Source organism: Sapajus apella, unplaced genomic scaffold, assembly GCF_009761245.1.
Source record: "Sapajus apella isolate SASKATOON/1434 unplaced genomic scaffold, GSC_monkey_1.0 scaffold12, whole genome shotgun sequence".
In the NCBI taxonomy this organism is placed as follows: Eukaryota; Metazoa; Chordata; class Mammalia; order Primates; family Cebidae; genus Sapajus; species Sapajus apella.
The window spans coordinates 4471586-4489497 of NW_022436952.1; the positions used below are offsets into that span (position 1 = coordinate 4471586).

A 17912-nucleotide genomic window follows, 5' to 3' on the forward strand; every position below is an offset into this window, starting at 1 on the left:
AGTGATTCTCCTGACTTAGCCTCCTGAGTAGCTGGAATTACAGGCATGCACCACCATGTCCAGCTAATTTTTTGTATTTTTAGTAGAGACAGGGTTTCACCATGCTAGCCAGGCTGGTCTCGAACACCTGACCTCGTGACCTGCCCCGCCTCAGCCTCCCAAAGTGCTGGGATTACAGATGTGAGCCACCATGCCCGGCCAACATAGCTTTTTTTTACTTCTAAAAATTTAGTGTTAGCTGGGTACCTAGAGGTCTGGGCAGGCAAGGAAGGGCAGAGAGGAGTAACTGTGTTTGCCTAGAAAGTTCCCTCTTCTGGAAGGTGCCCACAGGCACTGAGCTACCCTAGCACAGGTGGATGCCCCAAAATGCCTGTGCGGCCAATGAATACAATAGGGCAAGAATAACTGGCCTCTCCTAGCCTTTCCTCACTGAGATACCTCTAACTGGGAATGCTCAGCTTCCCCTGCTCTCTTCTCTCTCATTTCCCTCTCTTTTTTCATAGTTGGGGCCTCCCCTGCTCCACAATCCAGATGAGGGACCTTCATCCACAGAGTTCAGAGTGGGGAGATATGGGGCCAAAGAGAGCTCTAACAGGCCTGAACTCCTTCTCCTCCATTCCAGGTGGAGTATGAGCCACCTCCACTGCTGTGAGTCACCAGAACCTTGAGCTTCCTGAGCTACCAGTAGCCTTCTCACTCTTTCCTTCCTTCAGTCAGGCAGATATGTGCCCAATGGGCCCCAGAGCCTGCCATCTTCCTACCTTCAAGGCCACAGTCTCCTCCTTCATTTCTAGGAATCTGCAACATAGACATGGAAATGAGTGAGCAAAGGAGTGTGAGACCTCAGCATGTGCTCTGTGCTGGGGCAGAGAGCCGGCTGCCTGCACAGCAGAGCAGGATCACTAGCCAGGCGAGCTGGCACACTTGGGCACACAGCCCTGTCGGCATGCGAGAGGGGAAGCAGGAGAGGATGGGGTAAGAATGCTGTTTCAGGAGCAGGCATCTCCTCCTGGCTTCTTCTCTGGTCACTTTCTTCTCCTTGGCCTTTCTCGTTGGGTGCCGATGGACACCATGACACTGCCACCTCTATCTACCCCTTTCTTGGCCTTCCTTCCCCTTTTCCATGGCTTTGGAAGCCATAGAGAGAGGACCTGCGTAACAGCTTCCTAGGTGTCAAGATGGGAGGTTTAGACATCCGGATCTCTCTTCAATCAATGGGAAAATTTAGGGAAGAAGGAAGAAAGGGGTCCTATTAGAGTAAAAGCTAAACCCTAGGCTAATATTGAGCACCTCACCTAGTCCCTTTTCTCCAGAGTGCAGGAAATTCTGGATACTACCATTTTTAACTTTCACTCACTTCAAGTCTACCCCTCTTCCCCGCAAAGACCTGGCACCCTTGGCTAAACATTAGGAATGGAAGGCCAAGCCACACTCCTGTAATCCCAGTACTTTGGGAGGCTGAGACAGGTAGATCACTTGAGGTCAAGAGTTTGAGACCCTCCTGGCCAACATGATCCCCATCCCTGTCTCTACTAAAAATACAAAAATTAACTGGGCATGGTAGCACACGCCTATAATTCAGGAGGCTGAAGCTGGAGAATCACTTGATCCCGGGAGGCTGAGGTTGCTGTGAGCTGAGATCAGGCCAGCACTCCAGCCTGACCGACAGAGTGAGACTCCATCTTAAAAACAAACAAACTGGCCAGGCTCGGTGGCTCATGCCTGTAATCCCAGCACTTTGGGAGGCCAAGGTGGGTAGATCACAAGGTCAGAAGATCAAGATCATCTGGGCCAACATGGTGAAACCCTGTCTCTACTAAAAATACAAAAAAAATAGCTGGGCGTGGCGGCAAACACCTGTAGTCCCAGCTACTCGGGAGGCTGAGGCAGGAGAATTGCTTGAACACAAGAGGCGGAGATTGCAGTGAGCCGATATCATGCCACTGCGCTACAGTCTGGGTGATCGTGGGAGACTCTGTCTCAAAACAAACAAACAAACAAACTTTCAATGCATTCACTTCAGAGAGAAAAAAAAAAGAAAGAAAAACAACAACAACAACAGCAAAAACCGCAGGAGTGAGAGGCAGACGTGACAGAAGTTACAAGAATGGAGCCTCTGTTCCTTGGAGAAGTACCCAGAATATAGACTGAATGCTTTTAGGGCCTTTTAGCCCTAGCTCCTGCAATATGTTGGAGTAGGGATGGACAAGGGGTGAAAAAGAGGGCTTACAGAAAGCCTGCCACCCTCTCTTTCAGTGCATGCTCCTTTCCACTGCTGTGTGTTCCAGAGTAGAAACAGCAGCTCTGTAAACAGCAGTCACTTAATAAATCCTACGAACAATACTTGTTCCAAATGTACTGCCACACATTAGGCAGCCAGTCCACAGATGGGACCACAGGTCTCAGTTCCCAAACTTCACCCTCTGCCTTGTCAGCACTTTTATCTGCTCTCCCCTGACAAGAGAATCTTCCTTTCCAGTCCCTTGGCACAGCCCCTCTCCCCTGCTAACACCCCTGGGGCCCTCAGAAGTAGGCAAGGGGTCCTAGATGAATTCTTTCCAGACTGTTTCAGAGGGATGTGAGGGGAACTCTTCTCATCCTGTCTGCAGTCGAGAAAGCAGACAATGAGACAGCCAAGGAGATGACTCCGAGTCTGAAGGCAGGGCTGGGTGAGGCTAGGGGCACTTAGAGAGGCAGACCTCGCTCTTCTCAGAGGATTTGGGGATATAAAATGGGGAACAGAAGGCAACTCTTGGTAGGGGAAGGGCGTTGGGGGCCTGGGGAGTGTGACAAAGTTTCTACTGGCACTGCTTTCTGTGCCTATCCTTGCCCCAACCCTAACTTAGTCTTATGAAGCATGGAAATAAAAATGTTGAATTTTCTGAGGAAGGAGGAGTATGCCAAGAAATCCCACCTTGGAAACCTAGTGGGAGAGTCCCCTTTCTCCTTCATTCTTTCCCTCCTTAACCCAAGCATGTGAACAGTGAAGGAGCAAGGGGGTGGGGATGGGTACAGCTGGAAACTTGCTCCTCTCTCCAGTACATCAGCACTACAAGAGCCACAAAAGTGCCTAAGAGCTCTAAGGCCATAGCACCGCATGAATTTAGGAACATTTCTAATTCAGCCTTCAGGGCCTTGAATTTAAATTCTGTCTCTGTTCTAGGCTTCGCCGTGGGACAAGAGGTATAAGACTACTCCTTAATACATTTTTTGGCATAAGTTTTCTCCTGTGGATTATAGTAAAGCAGGGAAATATGTGATAAGATTTCAAAAAAAGCTCAATACTTAGTCTTGACTGGGGGATTTGTTTCTTAGGTAAGGAGTTGAAGTAACTAGTGGACATCCTTCCCTGTAGATCTTATAATATATGGTAAAATTCCATAGGGGTTGGGGTTGTAGGGGATTTGTGTACTTGTAAGCAAGAAAATGGATGAGATGACCTCTGAAACAGGCTGTACAGAGGGAATGTTCTCCCAGCAGTGCTCCAGAGAAGCTGAACCTGTCCATGACTCCCCTAAGGTTGCTTCTAAGGCAAGGGACAGAAACTTGAGACTTCAAGCAATGGAGAATAATATCCTGCATACCTTCTTCCCTCGACTTTCCTCCCACAACACCTACCTAACTTTCCTTTTCCTGTGTTCCCAGAAATTCTCCAAATCCAGGAACACAAAGCAATTCCAGGACAGGATTCAAATGATCTCCCCTCTCTGGGTCTTGTTTTTCACATCTGTAAGATGAAGCAGTGGGGCAAGATAAGCTCCAAATTCCCTTTCTTTTTTTTTTCTTTTTTTGAGATGGAGTCTCCTGTTACCCAGGCTGGAGTGCAATGGCATGATCTCGGCTCACTGCAACCTCCACCTTCTGGGTTCAAGCGATTCTCCTAACTCAGCCTCCCAAATAGCTGGGATTACAGGCACAAGCCACCATGCTTGGCTAATTTTTTTGTATTTTTAGTAGAGATGGGGTTTCACCATGTTGGGCAGTCTGGTCTCAAACTCCCAACCTCAGGTGATCCACCTGCCTCGGCCTCCCAAAGTGCTGGGATTATAGGCGTGATCCACAGCATTAGGCCAGTCCATAGCTCTTGTACTCTCTCTACAAGGACCTCAAAGCTCTGTCCCCACCTTCCTTTAACAATTTTACAGCACTCCCTGGGAAAAGCCCAAGCAGACAAAACCCCAGGAGCAAGAAAACAGCCTCACCTCATATTCTGGCTGTGATTTTGGGCTACAGACCTATACTGAGTCAACAGTATAGTTCCAATCCGTTTGGAGGTCCTGGCAGTTGGGGGGAAATGCTGGCACCTCTCCCCACTCTCCCCAGTGCCTCCCCTCCTCCACCTTGCTATTCTCCATGCCAGAACGCAAAGTGGCCAGTGATTGATGGGCCTGGGTTCCCCGTAACCGCACCCAGTGGCCCAATCCTCCTCCCTTACCCAATCCCTCCCCTGTCCCTATTCAGATATCAGATTGTCTCATGTTGGTCCCTGAGGTCCCATTAATTAAAAATACATCCAATTAAATGGCAGGTGAAAACGTGCTATTGGAGCTCTATACCCCCCTGCCCCAGCTTGGTCTCTTAACCCCCCCAACCCCCCTTTTAAGGCTCAGCTGTGCTTTGAGCTGAGAAAAGAGAGAGAGACAGAGAGAGAGAGAGAGAGAAAAAGCATGAGGGAGAGAGTAGAGGAAGACATGGGGCAGGGTATGATGGGGGGGTTATTTGATCCTCTGCCAGTGTAGCATGTGCCAGCCTGGGAGGGTGGCACCATGCCCTGGTGTCTAATTTCTGGAGGTGTGAGTAGGTTCAGTCAGCTGGGTACCCAACTCCATTTCCCTTAAAGGAGCAGAGGGCAGTCAGAGGGCATAGCTAGCTATAATACCCTCCCTTTAGTCTTGGTGGATGAAGGGCAAAAGTGTAGATGGCAGAGGGACCTTGGGTGGGGGCATGTACTAATCAAGGACTGGAAGAGTCTGAGGCCTCTACTTTTGGCATATCTCTGCTGTTCCCCAAACTGGAAAGAATATAACGAGGAGCAGGCTGAGACTCAGGTGGCAGGGCATGGCGATGCTCCCCAAGCCTGGCTGTGCCTACCCCTGCCCACAGGAAAGCTGAGAGAGGAATGGAGGGAGGGAGGAAGGAACCATAACTTGGGTGGGAGCAGATGGGTCAGATAGGATAAAATATGTAGAGAGAGATGTTCATGTGGGCACCATGTCCTCTAGCACTTTATAAGTAAAAGACCTATCCTGTTTGCTTTTTATCTAAGCAAAAAGAAGGAGCAGAGCAGTAGTGTCAAGTCACCTTGGCCTGGCTGCCTGGCAGGTGGTGAAGTCAGTGCTTGATGAGAACTGACTGCTCTCATTCTCCTCTATACTTACAGTGTCCCTAGCATGTTGGCAGGTAAGGCATTTGCTCCCCTTCACCCCTCTGTAAAGACCTCTGGCCCCAAGTGATACAAAGCTAATGGGCACTGAAAGCTATTGGGAGAGGAGCTGGGAAAGTAGGGGTGACTAAGGGTGACACTCAGAATCCAGGCAAGAGTGGGGGTTTTGCCAACCCAGAGCCCCCACCTGGCCTCCTTGGCAGCCTCAGCACCTCCTCACTTCACTTTAACGCTAATTGGAGATTTTAATCTGCACTGCTGCTCTGCTCGGGGTGCTGGGGGGAGCGCCAGCTGTGCAGTAATTCCAGCAGCACCGACTGTTTAATCAAGCTGTCCTCCTGGGGAGGGGCCCTCAGGCATAGGGGTAGGAGGGAGGAGAATAACCTCTGTCATCTCCCTTAGCCTGTTCAGCCTGGAAGGGCTTCATGGAGACGGAGGGTCAATTGTGGAGTCCTCAATCCCATAGGGCCCCCATGGCCATTTGGCACCCCTAGCAGAAACATTGTGTGATATGGGTGGGTATGCATATACCCACCAAAAGCAGCCTACCAGGCCAAAGCAGCCTACCCTCCTATCCAGCTTCCTGACACCATTTTTGGCTCAGAGCCCTGGAGTGTCCTGGGGTGTATTCCAGCCACTGAGGCTGCAAACATCCACTAAACCATCTTGAATTCTATAGGTTTGTGCTGGGGTAGGTGACAGGGCGACTAACTCTCCCAGGCTTCAGTCACCCCAACACTTTCTCACTAACAAAGATACTTTTCTTAGAACAATTCTAAGATATTCTTTTCCCTAAAAACCACAGACACCTCCACCTTCTGGGTCAGAAAGTGACTGCCATTAAGGCAGGGGGACAGGGAGGCATACAGCTGGAAACTGCTACACCCTGAGGGAGAGAAGTACCTGTGCAAGGTGTTCAGTACCTGGAAAGAGGGGGCTTCCCAAGTACAGCTAGAAGCAAATTGAGATGTCAGACCACTATGGCAGTGTTTAGGGGTCTCAGGTCATTTTAAAGGAAGAACAAGCGGTACCAATTATTTGTCTCATTTTTTGGGGCCTTGTTCTCTCAGGGTGTTTCTGACCCCTGTTTTGGAGAAAGGGTGTCCTCATTCCCAAACTGTTAAGGGGCAGGAGTTTTAATTGGCCAGCAGCGCCCTCGTGTGGCAAAAACCGTGACTGCAGCTGCCCAACTGGCAGGGCTGTTCTGTACGATCAGTTAAGCTGGTAGACTAATATGTAGACAAATTATAAATGCTGGTGCTCAAGGTACCCCATGCATACTTACTGCTTGACTACATCCAGGGACGTTTCTTGCTAACACCTGCCCTCTGTCTACCTCTAGCCACCCGCTTCACCTCTAACTCAACCCATATGCCTACCAGGAGAGGGAGCACCTTACCCAGAGGTGGCACTTACTTGAGCTGCTGCTTGTGCTGTCTGGATTGCAGGGAAAAGAGAGGCACTGCAGAGAGAGGAGGCCTAGGGTGAAGAGGACAAACTGATGTTACCTCCTATGGCCAGGAGGCAGGGAGATCTCTGCCCACCCCGACCCCCAACTCTCAACAGGTCCCAGAGGAGAGTTGACACCTGAGTTCAAGACAGTAACAGCTAGTAGTTGATTCTGCTCTATGGCCGTCTATTCTCCACTCCCTGGAGGCATCCGGGAATGAGTATGGATGGATTCTCACAGCCTAAGATCCTGGTCCTGGAAATAGACACTAGATGAAGCATATTTCCTTTCAGACCAGTCTGGATAACATTAAAAACAAACACACACAAAATCATTCCCTCAAAAGATCCAGGTACTCTCCCAGGGTAGCAAGCAACTAGGAAGAATGCACATCTGCAGCTTCAGACTTCTAGCCCCCAGAAGAAAGGCTCCCTGTCATTAGACTCTTCCTCTCCAGTACCAACTACCTTCTGTTTACTGGTCCCTTCCCAGACCCACTAAATGGAAAAAAGGGTTATGAACTATAGAAAAGGGATGGACATTTGATATAATGAGGTAGCGGCTCTCTAAAGACTTGGGCTGGAAGTTAGGATACAGCTGAGTCACCAAGGCCTTCCCCTTGTTGGAGACATTTAACAACAGAGAAAAATACTACCTGAGAGAAACATAACCCTGTTTGGGGTTGATGGGTAAGGGGAGCAGCACACCTACCAGCAAGCAAGGAAGGTGGGAGTAGGCACAGGAGGCTGGTGACCTGCCCCATCTGGGCACTAGAGATGGAGGAGGCAGGCTTGCAGGCCTCTAACTTCTGGTGTCTCACAGTATTTGGAAAGGTGGAATTTCCCACTGAACCTGGAAAGGGGGTGAAGAAGTCGATTAGAGGTAGTGAGAGGGGACAGAACTACCCTATCTTGACTCAGAAGAAAGGGATGGAAAACAGCTTTTTGTGCTTGCTTTAGCAGCACATATACTAAAAAAATTGCAATGATACAGAAAAGATTAGAACGGCCCCTATGCAGTTCCATAAAAAGGGAGGAAATGAGGGAGGGAGGGAGGGAGAGAGGAAGGAAGAAAGGAAGGAAGGAAGGAAGGAAGGAAGGAAGGAAGGAAGGAAGGAAGGAAGGAAGGAAGGGAGGGAGGGAGGGAGGAAGGAAGGAAGGGAGGGGGAGGGAGGGAGGGAGGGAAAAAAAAGCTTTTTTGGGCTGGGCACAGTGGCTCAACGTCAATAATCCCTGCACTTTGGTGAGTCCAGGAATTCAAGACCAACCTGGGCAACATGGTGAAACCCTGTCTCTACTAAAAATATAAAAAATTACCCAGACGTGGCGGCACAGGCCTCTAGTTCCAGCTACTCAGGAGGATGAGGTGGGAGAAATCACCTGAGCCAGGGAAGTTGAGGCTGCAGTGAGCTGTGATCACGCCACTGCACTGCAGCCTGGGCAACGGGAATGAAACCCTGCAGGGGTGTGTATATAGATGGCATTGTGGGCTAGTGGGACAGCTCTCCTGGAGGACAGGGCTGAGAGTAACCCAGTAACTGACATCAGAAACCCACTGTAGGGTGGGGAGTTGGTGGGGGAGGGCATGGGGAGAAATGCCAGATATAGGTGAGGGGGAGGAAGGCAGAAAATCACACTGCCACGTGTGTACCTATGCAACAATCTTGCATGTTCTTCACATGTACCCCAAAACCTAAAATGCAATTAAAAAAAAAAAAGAAACCCACTGTAGAGCAACATCCATTAGCACAGCTGGACAAGAGGAAAAAACAGGAATGCCAAGAAGGGGGTTACCTGATCTAGTTGGAAGGGAAAATCTATTAATCAGAAGGTAGAACACCAGAAAAGGGTCAAATTAAAAGCTAAGAAAACTCCTCTGGAGATCTTTTGGAATAAGAAACTTCCCTAAGATCGTCTGTTATCCCAGCTACTCAAGAGGCTGAGGAACGAGAATCGCTTGAACCTGGGAGGCAGAGGTTGCAGTGAGCCAAGATGATGCCACTGCACTCTAGCCTGAGTGACAGAGTGATACTCTTTCTCAAAAAATAAAAAAATTTTTTTAAAAAAGAAACTTCTCTAAACCAGGGGTGGGGTGGGGTGGGGGTAGGGTCATCCCATACAAAAGTAGGTCAGTGGCCTCTGATTGGCTTTAGGTCCCTACCTGGCTTGGCTTTAGGTTCTGTGAAAGAGACTGAATTTACCAGGCTCTGGGTGAGAGGTGACTGATGGACATCACTGCATTCCTCAGAGGCCATTCCAGCTCTTGCTGCTACCTGTAAAGGAAAATGGCAGGTTATATTAGACATGAGATAAGGAACTAAATACCAAAGAGCATCTTTGGTCTTGCACCCAGGGAGCATGGCATTGGTAGGTAACAGCGATGGTGAGGTTAGCACTCTTCTAACACCTCCAAACCAAACCTGAATTCCCCAGAAGGATTCAGACTAACCTTAGTATATTCCCAGAGAGAGTAATAACTGTTCTAAAATTCTTGTCTCCAGGGACCTAGCTCCCAGGCTGATAAAAGCAAAACCATAGTTCTTAAAGTTAGGAAATTCAACAGAAACAGAAGCTATGAAACCCAGAATCATAAAGGTCAACGAAGGTTAATGGTTAATATAAGGCTAATAGAAAAAGGTGTCTGGGAGGAGGCCACCTAGTTTTAGATCAGATCAACAGTTTGGACTTGTGGCTCTCTCATCCATAACGGCTTCTTCAAGAAGGGCTCTAAGGCAAAAAAGGATCCTGACTGTGAGAAAGGAAGTTTGTAGGACAGCAGACTTAATGTAATCTGGACAAGCAGGTCTATTATACATTCCCTAAAGACAAATTTACATGGGGACCAGCTCCACATTTCCTCTATGCTATCCATCAGGATTGATGAACAAAATGTAAAAGATATATAGGATATGTACTGGGATCTATTTCTTCATCAGCAGCAGACAATATTCATTTTGCAGATCCCCAGTACCTCTCCCCTACATCATTAACTCTTTCTAATCTGCCCAGTGATGACCTTCTCCTTCAGAATTCTGCTTCCAGCCTAGGCATGCTCCAGCATTCCCCTCTATGCTCATCAGTGGCTCCTAGACTCATATGCTCAGAGAAAGCAAGCACTGGAAGAGATGGGTAGATACATCCAGGAGAGGTCTAAAGAGGGAAAGGGTGTCTTGGCACCAGACTGAGATGACTTACAGAACCTGCAATGAGTATCAGCCAACTGAACACTATGTAGGGTATTTAGGTCACTGTGGAGCACCATATACCACCTTCCTTCTGCCTCATCAAAGGAGAATACCAAACAACTCAAAACTTAAAAAAATAAAGGAGAGGAAAAGGTCCCCTTATCATTTTCCTGTAATCTCAAAGCACACCTCTTTCTGCTGAGTTCCATCATCGCATCTCTCATTCAAGTACCCCTCCCCCTATCTTAGGTTTCTAGCAGATGTGTTTTCTTTCTCCATTCCCTTTTTCTTTTCAATATAGCTGTATTGTAATGCAGAGGAGCTTTGGTTGAGGTTTAGTATTAATTCCTCACATTGCCTCTGAGGATCTTTTCCTGCTATCCAACCACCAGAGATGGCTGCAAAGCACTCTTTGAAGTTTGGGTTAACTCTGAGGGCATCAGGATCTTTGGCCGTGGCTGCCACCTGCTTCCCAATGAACCAGAACTCTTGACTTTAAATAAAAATTACACTTGTACAATCTCCATGTCTTTGAAACATTATTCTTAGGCCCAGCATGGTGGCTTAAGCCTGTAATCCCAGCACTTTGGGAGGCCGAGGCAGGTAGATCACCTGATGTCAGGAGTTCAAGACCAGCCTGACAAACATGGTGAAACCCCGTCTCTACTAACAATACAAAATTAGCCGGGCATGGTGGCACACACCTGTTATCCCCGCTACCTGGGAGGCTTGAACCTGGGAGGTGGAGGTTGCAGTGAGCCAAGATCACACCATTGTACTCCATCCTGGGCAGTAAGAGAGAAACTCTGTCTCAAACAAACAAACAAACAAACAAAAACAGGGCAGGTGCAGTGGCTCACGCCCGTAATCCCTGCACTTTGGGAGGCCAAGGCGGGGGATCACAAGGTCAGGAGATCAAGACCAGCCTGACCAACATGGTGAAACCTGTCTCTATTAAAAATACAAAAATTAGCCAGGTGTAGTGGCACGCACCTGTAATCCCAGCTACTCAGGAGGCTGAGGTAGGAGAATTGCTTGAACCTGGTAGGCGGAGGCTGCCAGTGAGCCAAGATTGCACCACTGCATTCCAGCCTGGATGACGGAGCAAGGCTGTCTCAAAAAAAAAAAAAAAAAAAAAAAAAAAGGCTCACGGCTGTAATCCCAGCACTTTGGGAGGCCAAGGCAGGTGGATCATCTGAGGTCAGGAGTTCGAGACCAGCCTGGCCAACATGGTGAAATCCCATCGCTACTAAAAATACAAAAAAATTAGCCAGGCGTGGTGGTAGGCGCCTTTAATCCCAGCAACTCAGGAGGCTGAGTCAGGAGAATCACTTGAACCTGGAAGGCGGAGGTTGCAGTGAGCCAAGATCCCGTCATTGCACTCCAGCCTGGGTGACAAGAGTGAAACTCCGTCTCAGAAAAAAAAAAAAAAGGAAGAAAGATTATTCTTTAAGGTAAAAACATATAAAATTTCCCAGTCTTTCTACTAATGATTTTTAAATCTACCTTTCCCTCAATCTCTTTGTCCTCAAATCTCACGGTCCATCCTTCCGTTCCTGAAGCAGCTCAAGGCTCTCAGGAACGGGTTATCTTAAAGTCAGGGGCACTCTACTCACAGAAGTCAAGATTCTGACCTCTTAAACCTAGTTCTGGCTGGCCGCCATTAACTCACTGTGAGACCGTGTGGGTGAGGCACTTCCCTTCCTTAATCCTCAGTTTCCTGCTCTGTAAAGAGAGAGGTTAGATTACCTAACCTTTACCTAACCTCTTTTCTAGCCCTGACGATCTATAATTCCCTCAGGGAGAAGACAAGTGACATTCCATCAGGAAGTAAGATATTCATTCCTGCCCTTAAAGGTTCTCTCTGGGCCACTGCAGAGAGAAATTCCCCTATAGATGCCTACCTTTCCCTTGCTGGCTTAACTAAAAGGACAACTGTGTTCCAGAAGGAGGCCTTCCTTTAAGAGCCAAACTCCTCCCATCAAGAGGAAAAGATGTTGAGGCAGTCTAACTCTAACCCTGAATTTTGATAAAACAGATGGGAGACTGAAAGCAGGTATGGGGCAGGAAGGAGTATGATAAGCATTACCCCCCCACACTCCGACCCTCCAGACTTAGCACACACCTTGGCTGTGCCCTAGGGAGCACCACATAAGTAGTAGCTGAGAATCCAACTCAACTGTGTGTGGATGGGAAGAAGAAAGCAAGGACATGTGGAAATACATGGACAGCATTGACTTAAGTATTCAATCAATGCCCATATACTGTCGTTCTCTCCTACTTCAAGCCTGTAAGAAGCCATGGTGGGAGGAGACACCATATCCCAGTCTTCCCCTTCCCCAAAGTTGGAAAGGAAGAGACAGTGAGACAGGAGCTACTTGGCTTCCTATAAATTGTTTTGTCCTTCCTCACAGCTGCAATCAGAAGCTAAGGGCTCCCGCAGGCCTTGTTCTGATCTGCTGCAGGCGATGGAGGGTTTTTGAAACGAAGAGGACTTGGCTGCGGCCCCGTTTCAGCTGCCGTTGGGGCTGGCTAATGGGCTCATTCGGGAAGACCCCTGCCTGCCGCACTAAAGAGTCCCCTGCCGACCCCCGCCCCAGTCCCAACCCAATTAATAAATGGGGGCTCCCACTTTATGGCTCTGGGAGCAGGAATCAGAGATACAAATGACCCCTAGGGAGGGACAGAAAAAGGCCTTCCAAGAATCAAGCCAGAGAATTGTGCATCCACAGGCACATGCTGCCACAGGCTAGTCATATCCCATTTCCAAAGAATTAAAGGGGAAGAAATGAGCAAAAATGCTATTTTCTTTCCCAGATCCAAAGTAAGATAGCATTCTTGAAGTCTATGGGCACACCCTAGCAACAGACTCCCTCTTGCCTGGTTCTTCAACCTGAAAAGGGCAGGGTGCATGCAGGTTATCATCTGGACACATAGTACGTGCTTCACTATTCTCCAGGGCAGTGCCCCCTCCTAGACTCTGCAACACTGAACACTGACACATCCTATTAATTGGTTAATAAGATAAAACACTTCCTACTTAAAAACAAAGCAGTTCCCTCTTATCAAGCTTTCATCACCACCAACAGCATAAATGTGTCCTGGGATCATCATCCTGAAGCTTTTATCCCTCCCCTCACATCCAAGCTGTGACCAAGCCTTGCTAATTCCTATGACCCATTTTCTTTCCTCTGATTCTCCGTGTCTTACTCTAGTTTAAACTCTCACTGCTTCATGTCTTGGCAAGAACAATATTATAGTGAACTTTTCTGCTTCCTTGACCAAGTACTGCTACAAAAGTCCTCAATGTGATTCTCATCTCATCATGCTCTGTTCCCTGTTACTGCTTGACAAATCAAATTCCTCATTCAAGCCAATGAGATTGCTCCTCCAACTTCATTTCCTAATACTCCTTTCCTGTACCATTCTACTCAGCCAATTCACTGCCTCTGCACAAAACACACAGGAGCCCTCTTCCATGAGATTCCTCCCACTGCTCACCTTCCTCTTCTGTTTTGTGTCCCCTATCTTCTTTATTTTCAAATAATTGTTTCTGAATAACTCCACTTTTTCTGATTATTTCTTTGCTTTGGTTTCCTCTTATGATACTGTTTTATTTTATAACCCACATTGACATGTTGACTTACAAATACAGATTCCCCACTCTGCACCAGCTCTAAGACTGACCTTTCTCACAAGATCCAGAAGCTTCCTGAAGGTGGGACCCTCCCCCAATCTTCTTCCTCAGAGGTTGTCCTCAGGACATGCTTCTGCTGATGATATTAATGCTCCCCAGTGAAGCAGCCCTCATGGTATAACTATTAGGATATTATACCAAACAACCACGAGGAACACAATTTTATTCTGTCAATTTTCAAACAACCACCTGCCTTGAACTTGGCACTGAATCTTCCCAAGATTACAAATTCCGTTTCATGACTTCAAATTGTTACAAAACAAAAAACAAGCACAGTCACCAAAGGAATTTACCTCCTTCATTCATGGTATGTAACTACTGTTCTCTTTGAAGACATCTTAGGATGAGAAGCTCCATTTTGTTTCCTATTTGTATGATTGATCCCCACATTCTCAGGTCATGACTATGTTTTCCAAAATGAAAATCAATTCCAGAGCCAAGAGTAATCTTGGTCCCTATCAGTCCTGTCTCTAATCAACACACTTTAGAAGGTCTCTAGGAATGGAGAAGTTATTTGTGAGTCTCTTTCAACAGTTTGGCAAATAATTCCTTAAATTAACCTCACTCTCAAATGCTGACTCTTTACTTCCTGTAGTTTAGCCCTGTGCGGTTAGAGAGGAGAACATGGTCTACCACTCCCCTTTATCTCCTACATACTGCTCAGGATAATAAAAGACGTTTGCTTTTTTTTTGAGACGGAATCTCACTCTGTCACCCAGGCAATCTTGGCTCACTGCAACCTCTATCTCCCGGGTTCAAGTGATTCTCCTGCCTTAGCCTCTCGAGTAGCTGGGACTACAGGCGCATGCCACCACACCCAGCTAATTCTTTGCATTTTTAGTGGAGACAGGGTTTCACCGTGTTAGCCAGGATGGTCTCGATTCCCTGACCTCAGGTGATCCGCCTGCCTTGGCCTCCCAAAGTGCTGGGATTACAACCTTTTATTCATTCTATCCCTTAGCTTTAAGGTGCTAATCAATCAAGATAAAAGCAAAGCACTTAGTACAGTGCCTGACACATAGCAGGTATCCAAAAATGTTAGTTTCCTTTCTCTCCCCTCCTTCTCCCAATACCATATAGGTTTCTCAACCTTTCTGGGCCTTTTTACTGGTTAAAGATGTCACTGAATTAAACAAACTAATGTTCTTTTGTAGCTCTAACATTCTGTGACTCTAATTCACGTATTCTGGTTTGTTCTTCTATGCACTGCCATCATTTGGATCTAAAATTAGTGGCAGAGGAGTAATACTAGTCTCTAGGTTGACTTAACATACCTAAAATCACTAGCAGTTTTGAAATTCAAACAATAACTGTTTAATGTGATGCATCAATGTCATTCCCTCCTTATTCCTGAAATACTCTCTTGAACTATGTAGATAGCAGTGTTAAGTAAACACCCTTATGTAAGTTATTTGCTTAACGTATTTGCTCATCTTTTCCAGTTTCCCTGGAAAAATGTCTTCATAGGATCCTAGGGGTTCTTGTACCATCCTCCAACCCTAAAGGCAAGACTACTGTAATCAAGGGGAATTATTTACTCAATAGTGGAGTTTTAATGGGGTCTTCCTGAAATGAACTGTGAATCACTTAAGAAAATTAACCTATAAATTTCACTAGCCCAACCATAATTTTCTCTTCCATCCCATATCCCTCTCTCTTCTTTATAAGCAATTATACCCCAAGTCTTTCTGCAGCCCGGCTACCAGACTGTTCCAGTTCTCCCTTCTTACCCTTATTTCTACCTCTCATATTGCTTCATTTTCTGAAACTTTTGGTCCCCTAACAGAAATTGTAAATATTAATACTAGTACAAGGCCAAACTAAGAGTTCCAAAATTTTTAAAAGGGATGAGGCTACTAAGCTTTCTCTAGGTCTTTGAATTCAGCCTGTTTTCTCCAGGGAAGAATACATTCAAAATTGCATTAGCCTTGGTGAGGAGGGTTGTCTACAGGCTGATCCTCACCAAGGGTGTCCCTCCTTAGGCACTGTTGTAGTTCTGAGACTCAGGAAGGAGAAGTATCCCCTCCTAGAGACAGCCCATCAGACAGGCCCCTTAGGTAAAGACACCCTCCAAGACTCACGCTTTGTTCTTTACTTAGCTCTGACTGCTATATCATGGACTTTTTAAAGATTTCTTCATGCTACCTCCCTCAGGGTTGGTTTGGCCTGGATAAAATGCCCTTCATTCCTTTAGAGCTATCAATACTATCTGTAGTTTACAACCATGCCAGAGCAAGATATCAAAAAGTGCATCCATTTACAAGTCCTAGGGAACCTGGGTCTAATTGAATTTCCTTCATGACTATACCTTCTTAGTTCAGAGAAGTATGCTGTAGCTGAAGGCTGCAAACTGAGAATGCTTCACTAACAAACTACCCATTTAGAGGGCATGAAAGACAAACTCGGAATCAGTCTCTTTCTCTCAGCCTTGGAGTACTAATTTTTGAGATAAGAGATAATGAGAGAAATCTGGTGGTCAAAGTGTTTTGGCACCCCAGTGATTAATCACCAGGACATTAAAGCAACTCTTAAGTGCTTTCTCTTAGATACCACAGAGCCCTCTTCTCACCAAGCTTTACTTCCCACAGACACCATCTGCAAATGAGCTTAAAAATGTCAACAGCAAAAGCAACAATCTCAGGATATGGAAGAGGATAAAAAGGTGAAGGTTAAAAGCGGGGAAGCAGGAAGACAGAAAGATGACTCCCCGCCTTTCCTGGCCAGTAAAAGAATATTTTGTGCCCTATATAACATAAATGAAAACCTCCTTTCATGCCTCCTAGCAATACAAAAGTATGCTTATTTTGCTTTCTCCTTCACTTTCCATTACAGTAGGTTGAGGATCCAGATAGACATTTGTCTTATGAACTGACTCTCATTACCTTTCAAAACTATGAAACAGCAGTAACTCTAAATACCTGGTGGGGTTAAGCAATCAATACCGATGGTAGGCCTAAATTATTCCTGTTGAATGGTGAGTAGGGAGAAAGAGAAATAGGAAAAGAAGTGGGTAGATAGGAGATGGAGAGAGTTGCATACAGTGAGGAGTACCACCAGTCATTCCTTCAGATGTCGTACTCCCCCCCAAAGTCTCTCAACTCTGACTTGCAGTAATCTCCTACTTGAGAGTATTCCCAAGGTTAGGAACACTGGAGGTGTTCCTACAGACGAGAACTGTCACACCTGGACTGTAAACTTAACCCAAGTGTCCAGGAATGCTCACCTTGCCTCTCAGGACAACCAGAAGACTCAGCAGTTCCACCTCTCCCTTGGAATGGTTGAGTGCTTCCTCCCTTGAGGAACTCCCCATTCCCATTCCATTTAGCCCTCTGAATGATTAGGATATGAAAAGTCACTCAATAGCTAAAAAACGATCAAGCTATGAGGTAATCTTTAATAACAACGGAAATCCCAAGATTAGCACCAAGAGCAGAAACTGTTTACTTTTTTGAGGCATTAACCATAACCGTACAGTTAAGGATGCCTCTCTAGGAAAGGACAGTGCCTAAGAAATTTAGGTACTAAACAGTATGGTTTGTGGTTAGAAATGGCCTTTGGTATGACAGAGAAAAATCTAGGTTAGTAAGATCCTCAGCCTTTAGACCCAGAATTGAAAAGACACTGCTTCAATTTTCATTGCTATGAAGTGAAAATAGTATTTTCTAGTAGGCTTAAGTTTACACCCCAATCATGAACTTGCAATATAAAAAGACCTAAGACTGTTTCTCTGGAGGCCAACCAGGAAATTGAAACAAACTTGAGCTCTCCATTCACCTAAGATGTGACTTAGCCCACAGGGAAGGGAACACCACTTAAGCTTTTGAGGATTCCTAAGCAGGTTAGCAACTCTCATCAACACGTTTTTGAATTCAACTTCCTCCTAATTTCCCTTGCTCTGGTGTATCCCTTAACCTTCTTATACAACTTGCTTACCCCATTTACAACTTCCAGATACCTCTCTCTCCTCTTTCTTTCTCTTATTGGACTTTATCTGCTCTCTACCTATTTGTCCTAACTAGCACGATTGCAGCACATACAAGGGCAAATTTATTCTGTGTTCTAAGCCATAAAATGGAAGAGAAAGCTATTGTCTTCAGGTGGAGATGGGAAAGATTTGGGGAACAACAGGGATTTTAACTTTTAAGCAACTTTTTGATTCACTTTCTGGATTGGCAATGCATCAGGAAATCTCAACAGA

General features: G+C 46.3%; 1 protein-coding gene across 2 annotated transcripts in view; it reads right to left on the reverse strand.

The window, feature by feature from the left end:
* The window catches only part of CDK12 (cyclin dependent kinase 12), a 107326-nt gene that overhangs the window by 13378 nt on the left and 76036 nt on the right, over positions 1–17912 (reverse strand). For both annotated transcript variants that reach the window (XM_032279234.1, XM_032279235.1), the window contains 3 exons: positions 8994–9105; positions 7545–7685; positions 6800–6862 (listed from right to left, as the gene is read on the reverse strand). In XM_032279234.1, the coding sequence (XP_032135125.1) occupies positions 9102–9105 (4 nt within the window). In that variant the 3' untranslated portion in view covers positions 6800–6862; positions 7545–7685; positions 8994–9101. Of the gene's footprint in view, positions 1–6799; positions 6863–7544; positions 7686–8993; positions 9106–17912 lie in introns of those variants that run through there.